At 35.3% G+C, this 16,277-nt stretch overlaps 1 protein-coding gene across 1 annotated transcript in view; it reads left to right on the top strand.

Moving 5' to 3' along the window:
- Positions 1-16,277, top strand: part of SLC9A9 (solute carrier family 9 member A9) — a gene marked incomplete at its 3' end in the record, with an annotated part of 226,386 nt that overhangs the window by 80,955 nt on the left and 129,154 nt on the right. Inside the window, exons 7-8 of the mRNA XM_081328638.1 lie at positions 11,469-11,604; positions 15,779-15,887. Of these exons, the coding sequence (XP_081184764.1) occupies positions 11,469-11,604; positions 15,779-15,887 (245 nt within the window). The remainder of the gene's footprint in view (positions 1-11,468; positions 11,605-15,778; positions 15,888-16,277) is intronic.

The following is a 16,277-nucleotide window of genomic DNA, read 5'->3' on the forward strand; positions in this document are numbered from 1 at the left end:
TAATGTCCAGTGTGTTTCTAATGCTGCCTGTGACCTTCAGCTGCATTCTGGCCTGTAGTCAAAAGCAGATATGAGAGGCAGTAAATATTTACTTGTAGAATTTATTAATTTATTGGGCCTTACTATTACTTTTTGAAAATATTATTGAAACACAATAATTGATCATGCTTGTCTGATTAGTCTCCTAATTATGAATTAGTCATAATTCAGTGAAGTCTAGTTCTAATGTATGTGTATTATTTTATTAAACTTCCAATTTTTTTCCTTAAATATATTTGGAAAATGTGAGAATTACTGACTAGCTGGAGACAGAAATGCTCAAATTATGGAAAGGGTGAGTTGTTTGCTGTACAGTCCCTCTCCAGTAATACCCTGATTTCTCAAACTTCCTTCAATCCATGTGGAAATTCTTCACATGGCCCTTTCAGACAAGGACATGTAGGCCTCCTGGGAAGCTTCAGAGTGCATGAAAGATGCAGAACAGATCTAGCATTGCCAGCTTCAGCAGTACAGTAAGCTCAAAAACACTGCCAAGAGGAATTTAGAAGAAATGTTCAGGTAATGAAGAAATTGCTGGAAACACAAAATAAAGCTTTGAGAAATTATGAAGCAGATTGTAGCACAACATTACTTGTGTGACTAGAAACATGAATGTAGCAGCCATACCATTACCTATTCTTTAATTTCAGACTCCTTGTTTCAGGTGGAAACTTTTTCAAAAAGCAGATAAAGTTATTTTAAATGTTCAATTTTTTTATAAGACTAAACCACTACATATGAACTTATTTAAAAATGCAAAAGATAGGTGGATTCACAATGAACAAATTGTGACTTTCTTTAGATTTCTGTTAATTTCAGCATATGTTGCTTTGTAGCAAGAATACAGTTTAAAATAATTATCTAGAAAAAAATGTTCTGCCAAATCTCAATGGTTCAACAAACACAAATAATATAGAAACTTGCTGCCTATTTTTGCGTTCTTTCCTCGATTTTTGCTCATGGATACTGACACATTCACCTCCACATTTATATATTTGGGAAGGTAACAAGGGGAAGATGTGGCAGCAGATGGCAATGACTCTCTTTTCTAGAGTGGCAGCAGAGACCTGGGTATATTAGGCCCACCTACAATACCACTTAGTGGCACAGAATTATTTTGTGAAATCCTAGAGTTAAGACTGCTAAAACCATATGCATACATTACACCCATATTGCAGGGTGTCCAAAAATTATTTATTGCATTATATTAAAGTTTATATTTTTATAATATTAAATAAAAACAGCAATATATTATAAAAAATAAAATTAAAAATGAGAACATAAAATAAATATATTTGGAATTTTAATTAGTTTTATTCTGCCTTTATTACATTTTATAAATATGTCAGTGGACATATCTAATATTCTTCCTATTATTTTTCCTACAAAAGGCTGAGAGTGGCTGGTCCAAAGTAACCCACTTGGCTGTCATGCCTAAATTAGGACTAGAACTCACAGTCTCCTGGTTTCTAGCCTGGTGTCTTAACTGCTTGACCAAACTGGCTCTTGCATATACTAGATGCAAATAGAAGCAATATATATATAAGATTTGCAGGTGTTCTCCTGATTGGAAAAATATATAGGGGGAAAAACAAAATAGTGAATATCTATGACACTGAATCCGATTAAATTTGACTAATATTTAAATATTTATTTCCTTCAGTTTGGGTACCACCTAACTCCAAACCAACTCACAATATAGTAAGCAGTGAAAACAATACAAAACAAAACAGGAATCCAGTCCCTTGATACAAAAACATCTACCACTCTGCATAGCCTTGGTTAGACCACACTTAGAATACTGTTTCTAGTTTTGGTCATCCCAAAACAAAAAAGATATTGAGAACAAAATTTATTATGGGCCTAGAAGCATCCGAAGAACAATTGCAGGAACTGGGAATATCTAGTCTAGTTAAAAGAAGGATCAGGGGTGACATGATAACATCTTCCAGAACTTGGAAGGCTGCCACAAGGAAGAGAGGGCCAACTTATTTATCAAAGTTCCTGTAGGCTGGACAAGAAACAATGGATGGAAACTAACCAAGGAGAAAAGCAACCTAGAACTAAAGAGAAAATGCCTAACAGTGAGGACAATTAACCAGTGGAACAAATTATCTTCAGAAGTTGTTGGTACCTCATCACTGGAGGCTTTTAAGAAGAGACTAGACAGAGGGATATCATCAGCATATTTATTGATATTTCTTCATCCAATTTGAAACAATTTGTCATATTTAATATTAAAGATATTAAGTACTTTATGGCAATATAATTTTTTTGGAAATCCTGTACCAAGAACTCCATATCCATCAGTAAAAAGGACTAAAAGAAAAGGGTCTCAGGAAGGAAAAAAAGATTCTTAATTAGAATTTGGTGCAGATGGTTGCATTTAATTTTGGGGGCTTCCGGTTTGCCGCACGGCCACCATGGACGGCTGGGAGACTTGCTCTCTCTCTCTCCCCCATTCAGTTTCGGATTGCTGGGAGGCCCTGAAAAGGGCCAAAATGTGCCCCAAAGAGGTGACCAGCAAGGAGGGGCTTCCACTGGATCACGGGAGAGAAGCAACTTTCCCATTAGAGCTGGCAATTCCCTCCAAACCAGAGGATGAACGGAGCGGCCAACAGCCAAAGTCACATCTACCATCTGGCAAATTTAAAGCAGAGTAGAAGAGACTGGGTGAGATCTATTCTCTTACATCCTAATTACTTAGTTACCTGCATAAGCTGCTACTTTTTCCCCTGTGGTGAGGGAAGGGGGATTTTAGCCCTCCCTCCAGAAACAGCGGCGATTAATTACCCAGGGGAGTTTAAAATGTTGGAAAACTACTGGGATCCTAATTGGAACTTTACTTCCTAAAATTAGTGGATTATAAGATTTGTAACTCTCTACTTTTTATTTTTCTCTGATTTTTACTCACTATTTTTTATAAAGATCTGGGTTTTTTTCTTTTAAAATAGAAGAAAAAAACTGAAAAGATCCAAATAACTCTGGGGTGACATCTGGTGGCTAAAATTGTGATTGTAACCTGCTATTCTTTAAGAGAGACTTGTTGACAGCTTTGAAAATAGATAAGATAATAAATAACCTTGAGACACTAGTTGCAAGAAACTCAGCTCAGCTCCTTACTTAGTGATTCTCTGACTGTAAACTTTCATTTTAATATACTATAATGGAAGAAGAACAGGAATGGATTTCTCCCACAGAGGAAGAACAGGAACAAACTCTTTGCATGTTAAAAGAGATTATCCATACTCTCCTTATAATTGGTGATGAATTAAGAAGCGGATGGGGAAAAACAAGAAACCAGCCTGGATAGGCAAGCTCAAATCATGACTTTAACTAAAGAATCATTCATACAGGATTCTACAGAGAAAGCAGAACAATCAAATATTATGACAGAAGACTTAGATATTCAACAAATACAGATAATGAAAAACACAGAAAAGAAATTGATAATAGAGAACAAAGAAAGGACTCTTCTTATAAACCAGAAGGAATCCGAATACCAAAAAGAAAAGCAGATAAAAGAGAAGATAAATACTTTGGGACAATTACGCTGAGTTGAAAAAATAAGGAGCCGACCTGCTAGATCAGCTAGTCCTCTTGAGAAAACAGCAGTTGGATGGTTTTTTCAACATCAAACAATAGCCACAACAACAAAAAGAGATTTATTTGATGATTTAAAAGCAAAGACACAAAAGATGATCTGGCAAAGAAGAAAAGCTAGAATAAGACTGAAAAGGATTGGGGTTTTGACTTACACATGATATCTAAAATAGAATATATCTAAATGGATATAACATGTGTTCTGAATATACGATATTGTAATGACTTGAGATAAAGAAAATTTTGGTTATATAAAATCTAGAACCATAAATACTGAAATAAGAATATTATATTGTTTTTACTAGTTTGTTAAGGTAGATGGTAGAATCTATATATAAGGTACGTATTTTAAATACTAAATTGTGTGAGGAATTGTGATAAAGAAATTATGGTTCATTAAAAATTTGGAAAAAATATTAAACGCTAAATTAAAATATTAAGGGAAAATTAATTATCAGCTTATTGAATGGCTAAAAGTTTGAATACTTAAAATAATTAAGATTTGAATTTATGACATTGGTATGAGCTGAGATAAAGGTTAAGTAAAACCAAGAAGAAATTTTGGCTGTTAAATTTGAAGTGCAAAGATATTTGAAAATTACTATAAAAATAAAAACATTACTTTGTATTATTAATTGGTTGATGCAGATGATCGTGATAGAAATTGGGGTCACTTAAAAATTTGGAAATTATAAAGATTAAACATTAAATTTAAAATGTTAACGGGAAATTAAAGTTAAGAAAAAACTTATCAGGTAATAGATTGTCTAAAAGATGGAATGTCAAATTAATTAAGATACGTATAAACTGAAGACTATTGATGTAGGTTAGAAAGTTGTCGTTGTTGTTTTGTTTGATTGATAGAATAAGAATTAGGTTGGTATGAACATGAGACAGTGTATAATATGGGGGAAAGAGGGAATTAGTTGTAATACAGTACTCTGAGATTTGTATTAATGATATTTAAATGTAATGGAATTGCTGTACCCAGACGCCATGTTGCTTTCCAAATATGTAAATGTAATATTGGAAAATCAATAAAAAACTTGGGGAGGGAGAAGTTGCATTTAATTTTATAATGAGAATATTATGCCAATCTGACAATATTATTAACATTCTAGGTCACTTATATGTACTATTGAACAGGAAATTGAAATGTTTTTACCAGATGATCTTCCCACTATGGCATAGTATTTAATTTCCCATAAGGATATAATCTTAATGTCAGCAGCCAAAGACTTGGAGGTAAAAAAGGAACTCTGGTAGAGATAACTATTTCTTTGCTTTGGAAGGAAATGTTTGGTTTGTGTTTCCCTGGGGCTTCACATTGTGAAGCTGTTGACATGTTCCTAATTTGGTTCATGAAGAGAAAGCTATGAATGAATGACACAACTGTAACAGTTTATGCGATTACTGCTGAAGGTTTTGTATGCTCCATAATTTGTACTGTGCGTGTGTGAGTGAGCTATAAAACTACGTAATCTTTTTTATCAGGAGCATTTTTGAACATACAGAACCCATATGGCCAATAAATAATTCAAATTCACCGGCGGAGCCAACTGTCAGAGCGGGCGGCTGTGTGAACGGAGCTCTCTCCACGCACAACCTCTCACCCAGTGTTCGCGGGGGCTTTTCGGAGCTTCAGGAGGTCCTGTAGGGACATCCGAAGTTGCAGGCAGCCCGGAGAACCTTCATGAACGGCGGTTCGTGTTGAAGATCCGGAGAAAGTCTGATGCGAGCGAACCGGGGAGAAGGAGGCCAGTAATGGCCGACATGAAGATCTGACAGAGGGACGGAGCTAGCACGTAAGCAGCGGGACAACGGTTGAGCGGAGCTGACGGAGAGTGTATCCGAATATTAAATAGGAAGCGCTTGTAAAAGAGGTACTGGTTCGAAGTGGGAGCCTCACGGAGAGGGAATAAGCGGCGATAGAAGTCTTGAGGGAGGCGTTTGGCAAAAACAGCAAGGGAAAGAAAGCCGAAGACTATATGACTGTATTCTAGCTGGAGAAAAGCTACAACAGGTCAAAGTCTGAGCTTTGGAGCCTTAGAGACTGAACTCTGGATTGTCGGGCGTGGAAAGCGATCAGCTTGGTCTAGTCTGGTCTATCCTGGTAAATTTTGAATGTGTGAACTTTTGAAACTTTTGAAATTCTACTCTACTTGTCACGGGCGGCCATTTGATATAGCAATTTAGTAACTGGAGGTTTGTTTAGTGGGACACCTACTGGTCTTTGACAGCAGAGGAAGACGGAAAAGGTGCCAATTTCTGCGCCGGAAACGGGGGAAAAAAAAAAAAGAAGAAGAACGTGACTTTGATTATATTCATACTATAGAATTCTATTATATAAATTGCTTAGTTGGTAATAAGTATCTGGTGGTAACTGTTTTATATATCTTTTGTCATAGAGTTAAAAGGTTTATATAAGACTCAGGGTATTATATATTGATAAAACGTTGTTATAATTGGGGAAACATGACAAGTATCTCGGGAGCAACTAAGCCTAGCGCTGGCAAAAAGGCGGCAGCACAGGGACAGGGGATGGCCTCAAGTCCCTCCAATCAGAAATCTATAGAGGATATGCTGCAAAGGGAAAGATCTAACTCGAATTCCTTTAAAGATTTACATGCCCTTTTGCAAAACCTACACGAGGCAATGGCCAAAAACCACGAGGAGATGAAGAGAGAAATAGGCCAAATAAGAAACGACACTGGTGAATTAAAGGGGAAAATCCAAGCGATAGATGATAAATTTGAAGGGATTCAACAGCAATTAGTCAAAAATGAACAAAGATTTCAAGATATGGAAGCTAGAATGGAAAAAGAGGAAAAGAGAGTAGATGATTTAAATGAAACACTCCTTCAGGCTAATAAGGAGTTAGAAACAACAGTCATTTTTCTGGAAGCAGAAAAGGCTGCTCATTATCTACGCTTCCAGAACGTTCAAGAAAAAAGAGGGGAAGATCTGTTGGTCATGATGGCAGAACTGATGGCAAAGGCACTCGGTGTAGGGAAGGAGGAAATGCTGGCGGAAATTGATGAAACATACAGGGTCCAAACTAATTATGCGAGAAGGCACAACCTCCCAAAAGAAGTACATGTAAGGTTAGTTAAAAAATCAATTCGGGATGAGCTTCTGCATAGATCTAGAGAGGAACCATTAGAATTTCGGGGCCAACCAATCACCATCCTTAAACAGATACCTAAAAGGATGAGGGATCTGAGACGCGGCTATCAATTCTTAACACCCAAACTAATAAGAGAAAATGTAAACTTTAGATGGCTAACTCCAGAGGGTATTCTAGTTACGTGGCAGGATAGAAGGCATAGACTGGACACGATAGAGAAGGCAGAAGATTTTTACAAACGCCACTTCCATAGCCAAGAGGAAGTAGATTTAGAAGATCAAGATGGAAGGGAGGTAAGAGAAAGAGATACAATACGTGTGGCAACGGATGGGAAGATCTTAGCTACAGAGGATAGAAGGAACAAATCTGGTGAGTTAACAGAGAAACATGGAACTAGAGACAAGGAAGAGAGAGAGCCCCGAATCACGAGATCCACAAAAAACAGAAATAAGTAAGATGAAGGGAGGTGAGTGTAGTATTATGTCTGTGAATATTAATGGATTGAATTCGCCAGTGAAAAGGCGGAAATTTTTTAATAGGCTTATTCACCAACAATTGGATATCGTGGCAATACAAGAAGTCCATATAAAGGAACAACAAAAATATTTGTTAGTACAACCAAGAATAGGGAACCTATTCGTTTCCTTAGACCGACACAAGAAAAAGAGAGGAGTGGCACTATATGTAAACCCAAAATTGACTGCAAAACAAATTTATAACGATAAAGAGGGTAGAATACTGATAGTCGAGGTTATAATAAATCACAGGAAGGTCATGATGGTAGAGATATATGCCCCAAACCATAACCAAGAACAATTTTTCAAAACACTTCACAATAAGATATGTAGCATTGATTATGAGGAGATTTGTTTAATAGGAGATTTTAATGCTATCCTAGATATAAATTTGGATTATATGGGAAAGGCGCTTAGGAAAAAGAAGAGAAGAACTCTACCGAGATCTTTTCTTAACTTGGCTGAGGAACTAAATATCCAAGATGTCTGGAGGGAAAGAAATCGTAAGGCTAGACAATATACATATTACTCCAACCGACATAACTCATGGTCTAGAATAGACATGGTATGGATGACGAAAGAAATTAGTTCAGAAATAGACGAGGTACATATAGCGACAGGTACCTGGGCAGATCACAATCCTATTAAACTTATCTGGAAAGGTTCCAAAAAAATACCCAGATGGACGCTTCAAAGAGCAATTTTAAAAGAAGACGAATTCAAATCTAAGATGGAGAGAGAACTAAGTTTTTTCTTTAAGGAAAATAAAGCTATAGACACCTCAGTACAAAACAATTGGGATACAGCTAAGGCAATGATGAGAGGGGTAGCGAGGGCATATATGGTATATAAAAATAAGGGGAAAAGACAACAACGGGAAAGATTAGAAGAGGAATATAAGAGCTTAGAAGTTACACTCCAACAAGATCCACAAAAAGAGACTATCAAGCAATCTATGGATCTGATTAAACACAAACTTAACATTCTAGACAAAGAGAAATTAGCACAACAATTGAGAAACACGAAACAAAATTTTTTTGAAAATGCAAATAAACCGGGCCGGTGGCTCGCATATAAATTGGGAAAACAAAAGGGGAAAAACTGGATTCACGAACTACGAGATGAGGAAGGGAGAATATTCCACCAGGAGGAAAAAAAAAAAATTATAGCCCAGGAATTTTATGAACGTTTATACAAAGAAGATAGTCAGGCAAGTGTGGAGAAAATGGAGGAATATTTTCAAAGAGCCAAACTACCTAAGGTCACAGAAGATACCAGAAATATGTTAAACGAGGAAATTCGACTATCTGAGGTGATAAAAGCTATTAATGCACAAAAGAATAATAAAGCATCGGGACCCGACGGTCTTCCATCAGAAATTTATAAAGAATTACAAAATACCCTAGCTCAACCCCTAGTGGAGGTATTTAACGCAGTATTAGAAGGCGCAAGGACGCCTAAATCTTGGCTAGAGGCAAACATAACCCTTATCCCGAAGGATAACACAGACCATACATTAATCCAAAATTACAGACCCATATCACTTCTTAACTCGGACTACAAGATATTTACATCAATTGTAGCGGAACGATTGAAATGATTTCTGAATGATTTCATACACGCAGATCAAAATGGTTTTCTCGCTAAGAGACACACTAAGCACAACATTAGAATAATATTAGATACATTGGAGTACTATGAATTACATAGCGAACAACAGATGGCATTACTTTTCTTAGACGCCCAAAAGGCATTTGACAATGTTAAATGGTCTTTTTTGTGCCAACAGCTTAGCTTTATGAATATGGGTGAAAAATTTATAAATATAATTAGGGCAATTTATGACAATCAGGAAGCAAAAATAATTATTAATGGGGAAGCATCTAGCAAGTTTCAAATTCAAAAGGGAACACGGCAAGGCTGCCCCTTATCACCATTGCTGTTTATATTGACTCTTGAAGTATTAACGAGAACTATAAGAAATGACCCAAAGATAAAAGGATTAACCATTAAAAAGGAAACCTTTAAATTGCAAGCTTTCGCGGACGATTTGGTTTTTATTATGGAGGATCCATGTCAGACGGGACCAAAGCTATTGGAAGAATTATCTAAATATGGTGAGGTTGCCGGACTGCGAATAAATAGAAATAAGACCAAGATGATTGTTAAAAATATGACCAATAAACAAAAAGGTAATTTGGCCGGAATCATGGATATAGAAATAGTCAAGAAAATAAAATATCTAGGGATTAACATTACGGCTAGATGCACTTCACTCAAAAAGGATAATTATGATAATGTAGTGAACCAAATAAAAGGTGATCTGGAAAGATGGGGAAACCTAAAACTCTCATTATTGGGAAGAATCGCTGTCATTAAGATGAATATTCTGCCTAAAATCCTGTTTCTGTTTCAGAATATCCCAATTCAACTCGACTCTAAATTTTTTCGAAATTTGGATAAATTATCACTAAATTTTATTTGGCAGGGGAAAAAACCAAGAATTAAATTGAAATATTTACAAGACACGAAGGAAAATGGGGGTTTTGGATTGCCAGACTGGGAATTATATTACCACGCCGTGGCCCTGAGCTGGATTAGAGAATGGGTAATCTTGAGAAATAGAAGACTATTAACTTTAGAGGGTCACGATTTGCAATATGGCTGGCATGCTTTCCTATGGACGGAGAAACAAGGTCTTTTCTCGCATTTTCAAAGACACCGGATCAGGCAAGCGCTACTCAATACTTGGAAAAAAATTAGATCTCACAATTACACCAAAATACCGGTCTGGCTATCCACCCTTGAAGCGATAGTTTACCCAAATCTGTTTGATTTGGGTAACATAATCTCATACAAGGATATTCTGAATGAGGAGGGGGAATTGAAACTTAGGAATGAACTAGAATTACAAGGTATAAAACTCGATTGGTGGGCCTACTTACAAATCCAATCGAGATTTAGGAAGGATAAAAATGAATGGGGGATATATACCTCTGAAACAGCATTGGACAAAATATTATTGGGACCGGACTCTAAACAAATAAGGAATTTTTATAAATTACTTTTGGGATATAAGCTGTTTGAAGAGCAAGTGAAAGACCCCATGTTGACCTGGGCTAACAATTTAGGACATAACATCGACCTAGATACTTGGCAAACAATTTGGGATAGGAATAAAAGGATAACACTGGCCTCATCGTATAAAGAAAATTTATTTAAAATGTTTTACCGATGGCACCTTCCCCCAGCCCGCTTAGCAAAAATGTACACAACAGCATCTCCCAAATGTTGGAAGTGTTCTGAAGAGATAGGCACATACTTCCACACGTGGTGGTCTTGCAGTAAAACACAAAAATTCTGGAGAATGATTTGGATTTGGCTGAAAGAAATATTGAAACAAGATCTGGAGTTTAGTCCAGAACTTTTCTTGTTGGGAATCACGAAAGAGAAATATCCTAAAGATGTGCTATACTTAACAATCCATATTATCACAGCAGCTAGAATATCATTTGCGCAAAAATGGAAAAAGAATGAGATCCCAGGACAAAAAGAGGTTATTAGGAAAATTTGGGATTGCGCTGAAATGGACAAATTAACTTTGGAATTAAAGAATAAAGATCAATCAGACTATTATAGAATTTGGAACAAATTGTATCTTTGGATGGATAAAAAGAAAGGTCTTTATTAGGTTTTTTACAGACTAGCTCACTGTTTTAAATATTGTGGTATTTCACCGATTTGTAATCTAAGTGTATTTAAGTGTATTTTTGATGTACATATATACATGTATATATATATATTTAAACATCGTAGACAAAAAGGTTTGTCAGCTCGCTGGTACTGTGTCCAATGTTTTTAAATAATAAATTTAATAAAAAATTTAAAAAAAAAATAATTCAAATTCACCCGTAGATTTTTTATGCTATCTACCAAGTTTTAAAGTCTAGTTGGACTGAAAATTATGTTCACTGTGACATATATTTACAGATTGGCAAAATGAGACAGTGGCAAATGATATTGCCTTGAAAAATAAACCTTATTTTGTTATGCCATAACATTTGAATGTAATAGCAGCCCCAAGGAGTAGGCTTTAGTAAAGTGCATCCTTAAGCTCTTGATTTTAGAATCTGTGCTATGTGAGAAAATTCATTACTTTTCTCTTCTTTTTGTTTTTATTCCAGTTCAATATCAATTTACAGTCCCAAGGAGAATCCCAACACCTTTGATGCTGCTGCCTTCTTCCAGTCAGTGGGGAACTTTTTAGGGATCTTTGCTGGATCTTTTTCTATGGGCTCTGCCTATGCAATTGTCACTGCACTAATATCCTTTGTTGCCAAATTAGAGTATGTTTGGAAAATCAGGTGCAGTAAAATGCAGCCATTTCATGTTTCACATCGAATAAGACTTTGTGTTTTAAGATTTTAGAGATGCCATAAGTATAATCTCTATTGGCTCTAAAGTCATTTCTGTCATAAATTGCAGCTGCAGATGAGCTTGAATGCATATGCAAATTTGTTAATCTGACCATTGGAAGTGTTAACAGATGAAAAGAATGAAAATGAGGGTAAACAGCCTTCTATAACCATCTTCCTGTTTAAGTTGTATATGATTCATTCATTTATTTCTTCTAACGACATTACTTAGTCTGTATACATAACAGAAATTTGTACAAGCCACAGTTAAAAGACTGGATGGCTTAAAGTAACTAATATACTTACTCAGTGTCTGCAACAAAGTAGACATAGAGTGTATAAAACCGAGACAGTTTCTTACATTTTTCTGATTCTCTTTCTTGCAGTCATATTTCTGTTTTCTTTCAGGGCAGCCTGTCAATGAATGTCTCCTGTGGAAAAGAATGATATATTTTGTCTTGAATTAGAACTTTATTTGTTTTTTTTATAAATTTAGAAGAATTTTAATGTGTAAACAAACCAAAAAATATCTGTGCTTCTAGGAGGCCCTTTTCTGTAGCAATATAGAATAAGAGCTATTGCTATAAGAGAAAGATGAGTTAACAATTTATAAGTAACTGGTTTTTGCCCCTGTGGAGATAAAACGCTCAAACACAGGACAGTTCTTTGAGGAATGTGAGCGAGGAACAAAGTGTGTGTTCCATTTATGGAGTATCTCCAGAGTAGTAATTTACAGCATTACCTAGACATCACTGTATAGTGTAAAGCTTTCTCTATTAACAAAGGCTGGTTTATGCTATAAATTGCTAATGCAAAATATCTTGTGTCTGTCTTCCACTTCAATATACGGCCTCACTAGCTTCATTGCATTTTTAAAAAAAGCATTGAAGTATAACATAGCACCGTAAGACTAGTTTATTACCCCTTTAACTTTCCCAGATCACAGTCCACTTCATTAGATGTATATGGTCTGTGATCCAGGAAGGGGAAGGCAACATAATTCTTTATGATGGTTTGCTTGCTTGTCACAAAATACTATCAGGAACACTCCACTGAATATATTTTTTTAAATCTCCCCAATAATACAATGGTTGTGCCTTTATCCTTCAGTAGATAAATTAAAACATTTTTATGCCAAAGCACATGTTTTGCTGCTACTTTATCAGTGGGGGTTTTTTCCATCCTAGTTTAGGAAGATAGTTTTTTTCAAGTTGACATTTTTAGGTTATGTTGTTACCTCCCCTGAAAAACAAAGTGATTTGTTTAAAATAAAATAATAAAATAAAATAAAAGTATATAATTATAGGCTCATTGAGGTATAAAATATTTTACAGCCTTTGGGTAAATTATGTTTAAATATACAATATAAGGCTGTGAAATTTAACTGACATTTGCAAAAGATCTTTTTTTCACACATCCTGTATTCTCTCATTGCTGGATGAGTTTCTTTCTGAAGGAGCATGGAAGTCTAACAGGTATTTAAAAGACACATATAACTTTTTAAAAATATACAGAAAAGAAGGTATAATGAAGCTTCAGAGGTAAAAACCAAACTCCCCCAAACTCTGCAATAGCATAAACATATCCAGATCCATAACTTTCCAAATATATTTTCATAATAATTTTTATACGATAGTTTTCTTATTGCCAAAGGCCCTGCTTTTTTGTTAAATAGAAATGCAGAAGCCTACTAAGTAAATAAAATTCATTTAATGAGAATTTTAACAAGCTATAGAAAGAATAAAAATAATAATGTCAATTCCATGTAACTATAGAGCAGATAACACAATGCTATTTGTTTTTAATCCAGATTTAATAATTTATATATCATGGAAAGGTAATTCCATCAAGCTTAATCTTCATCTACAAGTTGCATAGACACCCCACTTCAGTCAGCAGAAACAATCCAAACATATTTTGGATAGCTTGAATCTAAGCTGTCTATGAGCTGACTCAGTCTTGTAACTTATTGGCCACCAGATCATGCCAAATTCCAAAGCCTTTTTCACCTTGGAATAGATCAATTTCATTTGATGCTGTTACATAAATGTTAGAAGGCTCTTACAATCCCCTGAATATCTCCAGGCTGTACCACTAAAATTCAGTGGCAAACTGCCCATTTTCAGAGGAATTATTTTTGGCTCTTTGCCATAGAAAAATGTGATAAGTTTCTATGGATTGTTAATGCACTAATTTTTAATTTAAACAAAAGGCAAAACTCAAAAAAAAAAACCATATAGTCAGTGATGTTGTCATATCTTAATATAAAGTGCTTATTTTACACTTTGCCATGTTGCCTTGGATAATGAATTGAGTGAACAAAAAGGATTCTAGATAATATATGCAATATACTGCACAAATAATGCCTTAAAACAATGGAATGAAATTATTGTCTCTAGACAAAATGTCTGTATGTAATATTTCTTCCAATGATTTACTAAAATCTTAATATGCCTATTTTTACTTTTTTTAAATTAACACTAAATTAACACTAAATGGTGGCTCAGTGTGTTAGGACGCTGAGCTTGTCGATCAGAAGGTCGGCAGTTCGGCGGGTCGAATCCCGAGTGCCGTGTAACAGAGTGAGCGCCTGTTACTCGTCCCAGCTTCTGCCAACCTAGCAGTTTGAAAGCACATAAAAATGCAAGTAGAAAAATAGGGACCACTACGGTGGGAAGGTAACAGCGTTCCGTGCGCCTTTGGTGTCTAGTCATGCCGGCCACATGACCACGGAGATGTCCTCGGACAAGCGCTGGCTCTTCGGCTTTGAAACGGAGATGAGCACCGGCCCCTAGAGTTGGAAACGACTAGCACGCATGTGCGGGGGAACCTTTACCTTTACCTTTACCTAGGTTCCGCTAAGCTACCAATGACCTTCCCCTGAGCATGAAATATTATAATCCTTGAGGTCATTCTGAGATGATCGTCCTGTTTGCCGATTGACTTTATAACAGATTTATTTCTATGACCTGAAAACATTATAAAGCAAAGTTGAGCTAGAATTATGAATCATATGAATAGAACTAATAATGGGAAATTAAAGTTATATCTGTCCAGATCAGTGATGTAGTCAATTATTTCAAAGCATGAACAGTTATAAACATATCCAGGAATATTTTCCTTGAAGTTGCTTGTGAAATAAATATTGATACAAGCAAAATTAATTAAGCTTTTCCAGTAGACTCTAAAAAGTATAAACTTGTTGGAAGTGGAAATTGTTAATCACTGCAAATTATTTGTAGCTAAAATATCTCTTTTCTTAAAATTTAAAGGGAATTATACACAGCATGAATAATTTTTTGACCTGGTCATATCTTTTGAAGATATGACAAGATTTTTTTTCCTCTTAGTTTTGTATAGTCAGGATTTTGAGAAAGAAAAGGACTCATACAGTACGTATTCCCATTGAAACCACTGGATTTATATTTTTCCACAGACAATGGATGTATGAATTGATCTACATCAAACATTCACTGCTTGGTGTCCCCATCATATTAAAAGCAAAAGAGAGAAAAGAGAGTGTCATAATTTTCTCCAAAACCACCAGAACATTTACAAAAGGGGCTCCAAATTATAATTTCACTACTGTTGACTATATGGGAAAATATTATCATAATTATTTTAAAATTATAGTCAATTATATTTAAATTAACTAGAAACTAATGGAATCTAGTTCCATGCACAAACATAGGCACACCTACACTTAACAGTATGACACTGATGTACTGTATCCACTCAAAGGCTGACGACAGTCCTAATCCCAAATAATATAATAGCTCTGGTGTCACCCTTAGGTCCAGAAATGTTTAACTGCCTAATTGTTTCAATCAGCATATCAATGATTAGGAATTTTCAGTAACTTATATAAACCCAACCAGTTGAGAATCAGTGAATGAAGGGAATTTTATAATGATTCAGTGGCAGTTTGAACATCACAACTCTTAATTTTAACTTCACTTCTTCAAAATGGAGTTGCATTTATAAGAGTTCTTTTCATACTAGTACTGTACTTAATGTTACAAAATCAAGTCTGAAAACTAAAACAATTGCTCTTTTTCCTTAGCTGTTTTTTCCTTTAGCACTTGACAAAGTTTACTAAACTGTGTGAGTTCCCTATGTTGGAAACTGGCTTGTTTTTCCTTTTATCATGGAGTGCCTTCTTGTCTGCTGAAGCTGCTGGCCTTACAGGTAAGTATTTCATGCCATTGAGGTAATTAGGAGGTCCGTTTTCTGCTGTGATACAAAGATATGTGTGAAATCATACAAAGATATGTGTGGAATTGTGTACTTTGATGCAGTGTTCAACAAAGATGGAGAAGTGGAAAGATTTTAGGATGTAAAAGTACTGGTAGAAACATAATATGTAGTACTGTATGTAGTTTGAATATTAATCAAAAACAGTGTAAAAGGATATCTTTCCCTGTTTTGTTATATGAAAATGAAAGTTGAGTACATCAAGAAAAACTTATAGGTGAATGAAGTATATTAATGTGCTAACTAAAACATATGATAAAGGAACAATCAGTATAGTAAGGCATGAATGGCTATTGAATGAATGTGGACTGAATACAAATGCGA

The sequence above is a fragment of the Vipera berus genome, assembly GCF_964194415.1.
Source record: "Vipera berus genome assembly, chromosome: 5".
Classification (NCBI taxonomy): Eukaryota; Metazoa; Chordata; class Lepidosauria; order Squamata; family Viperidae; genus Vipera; species Vipera berus.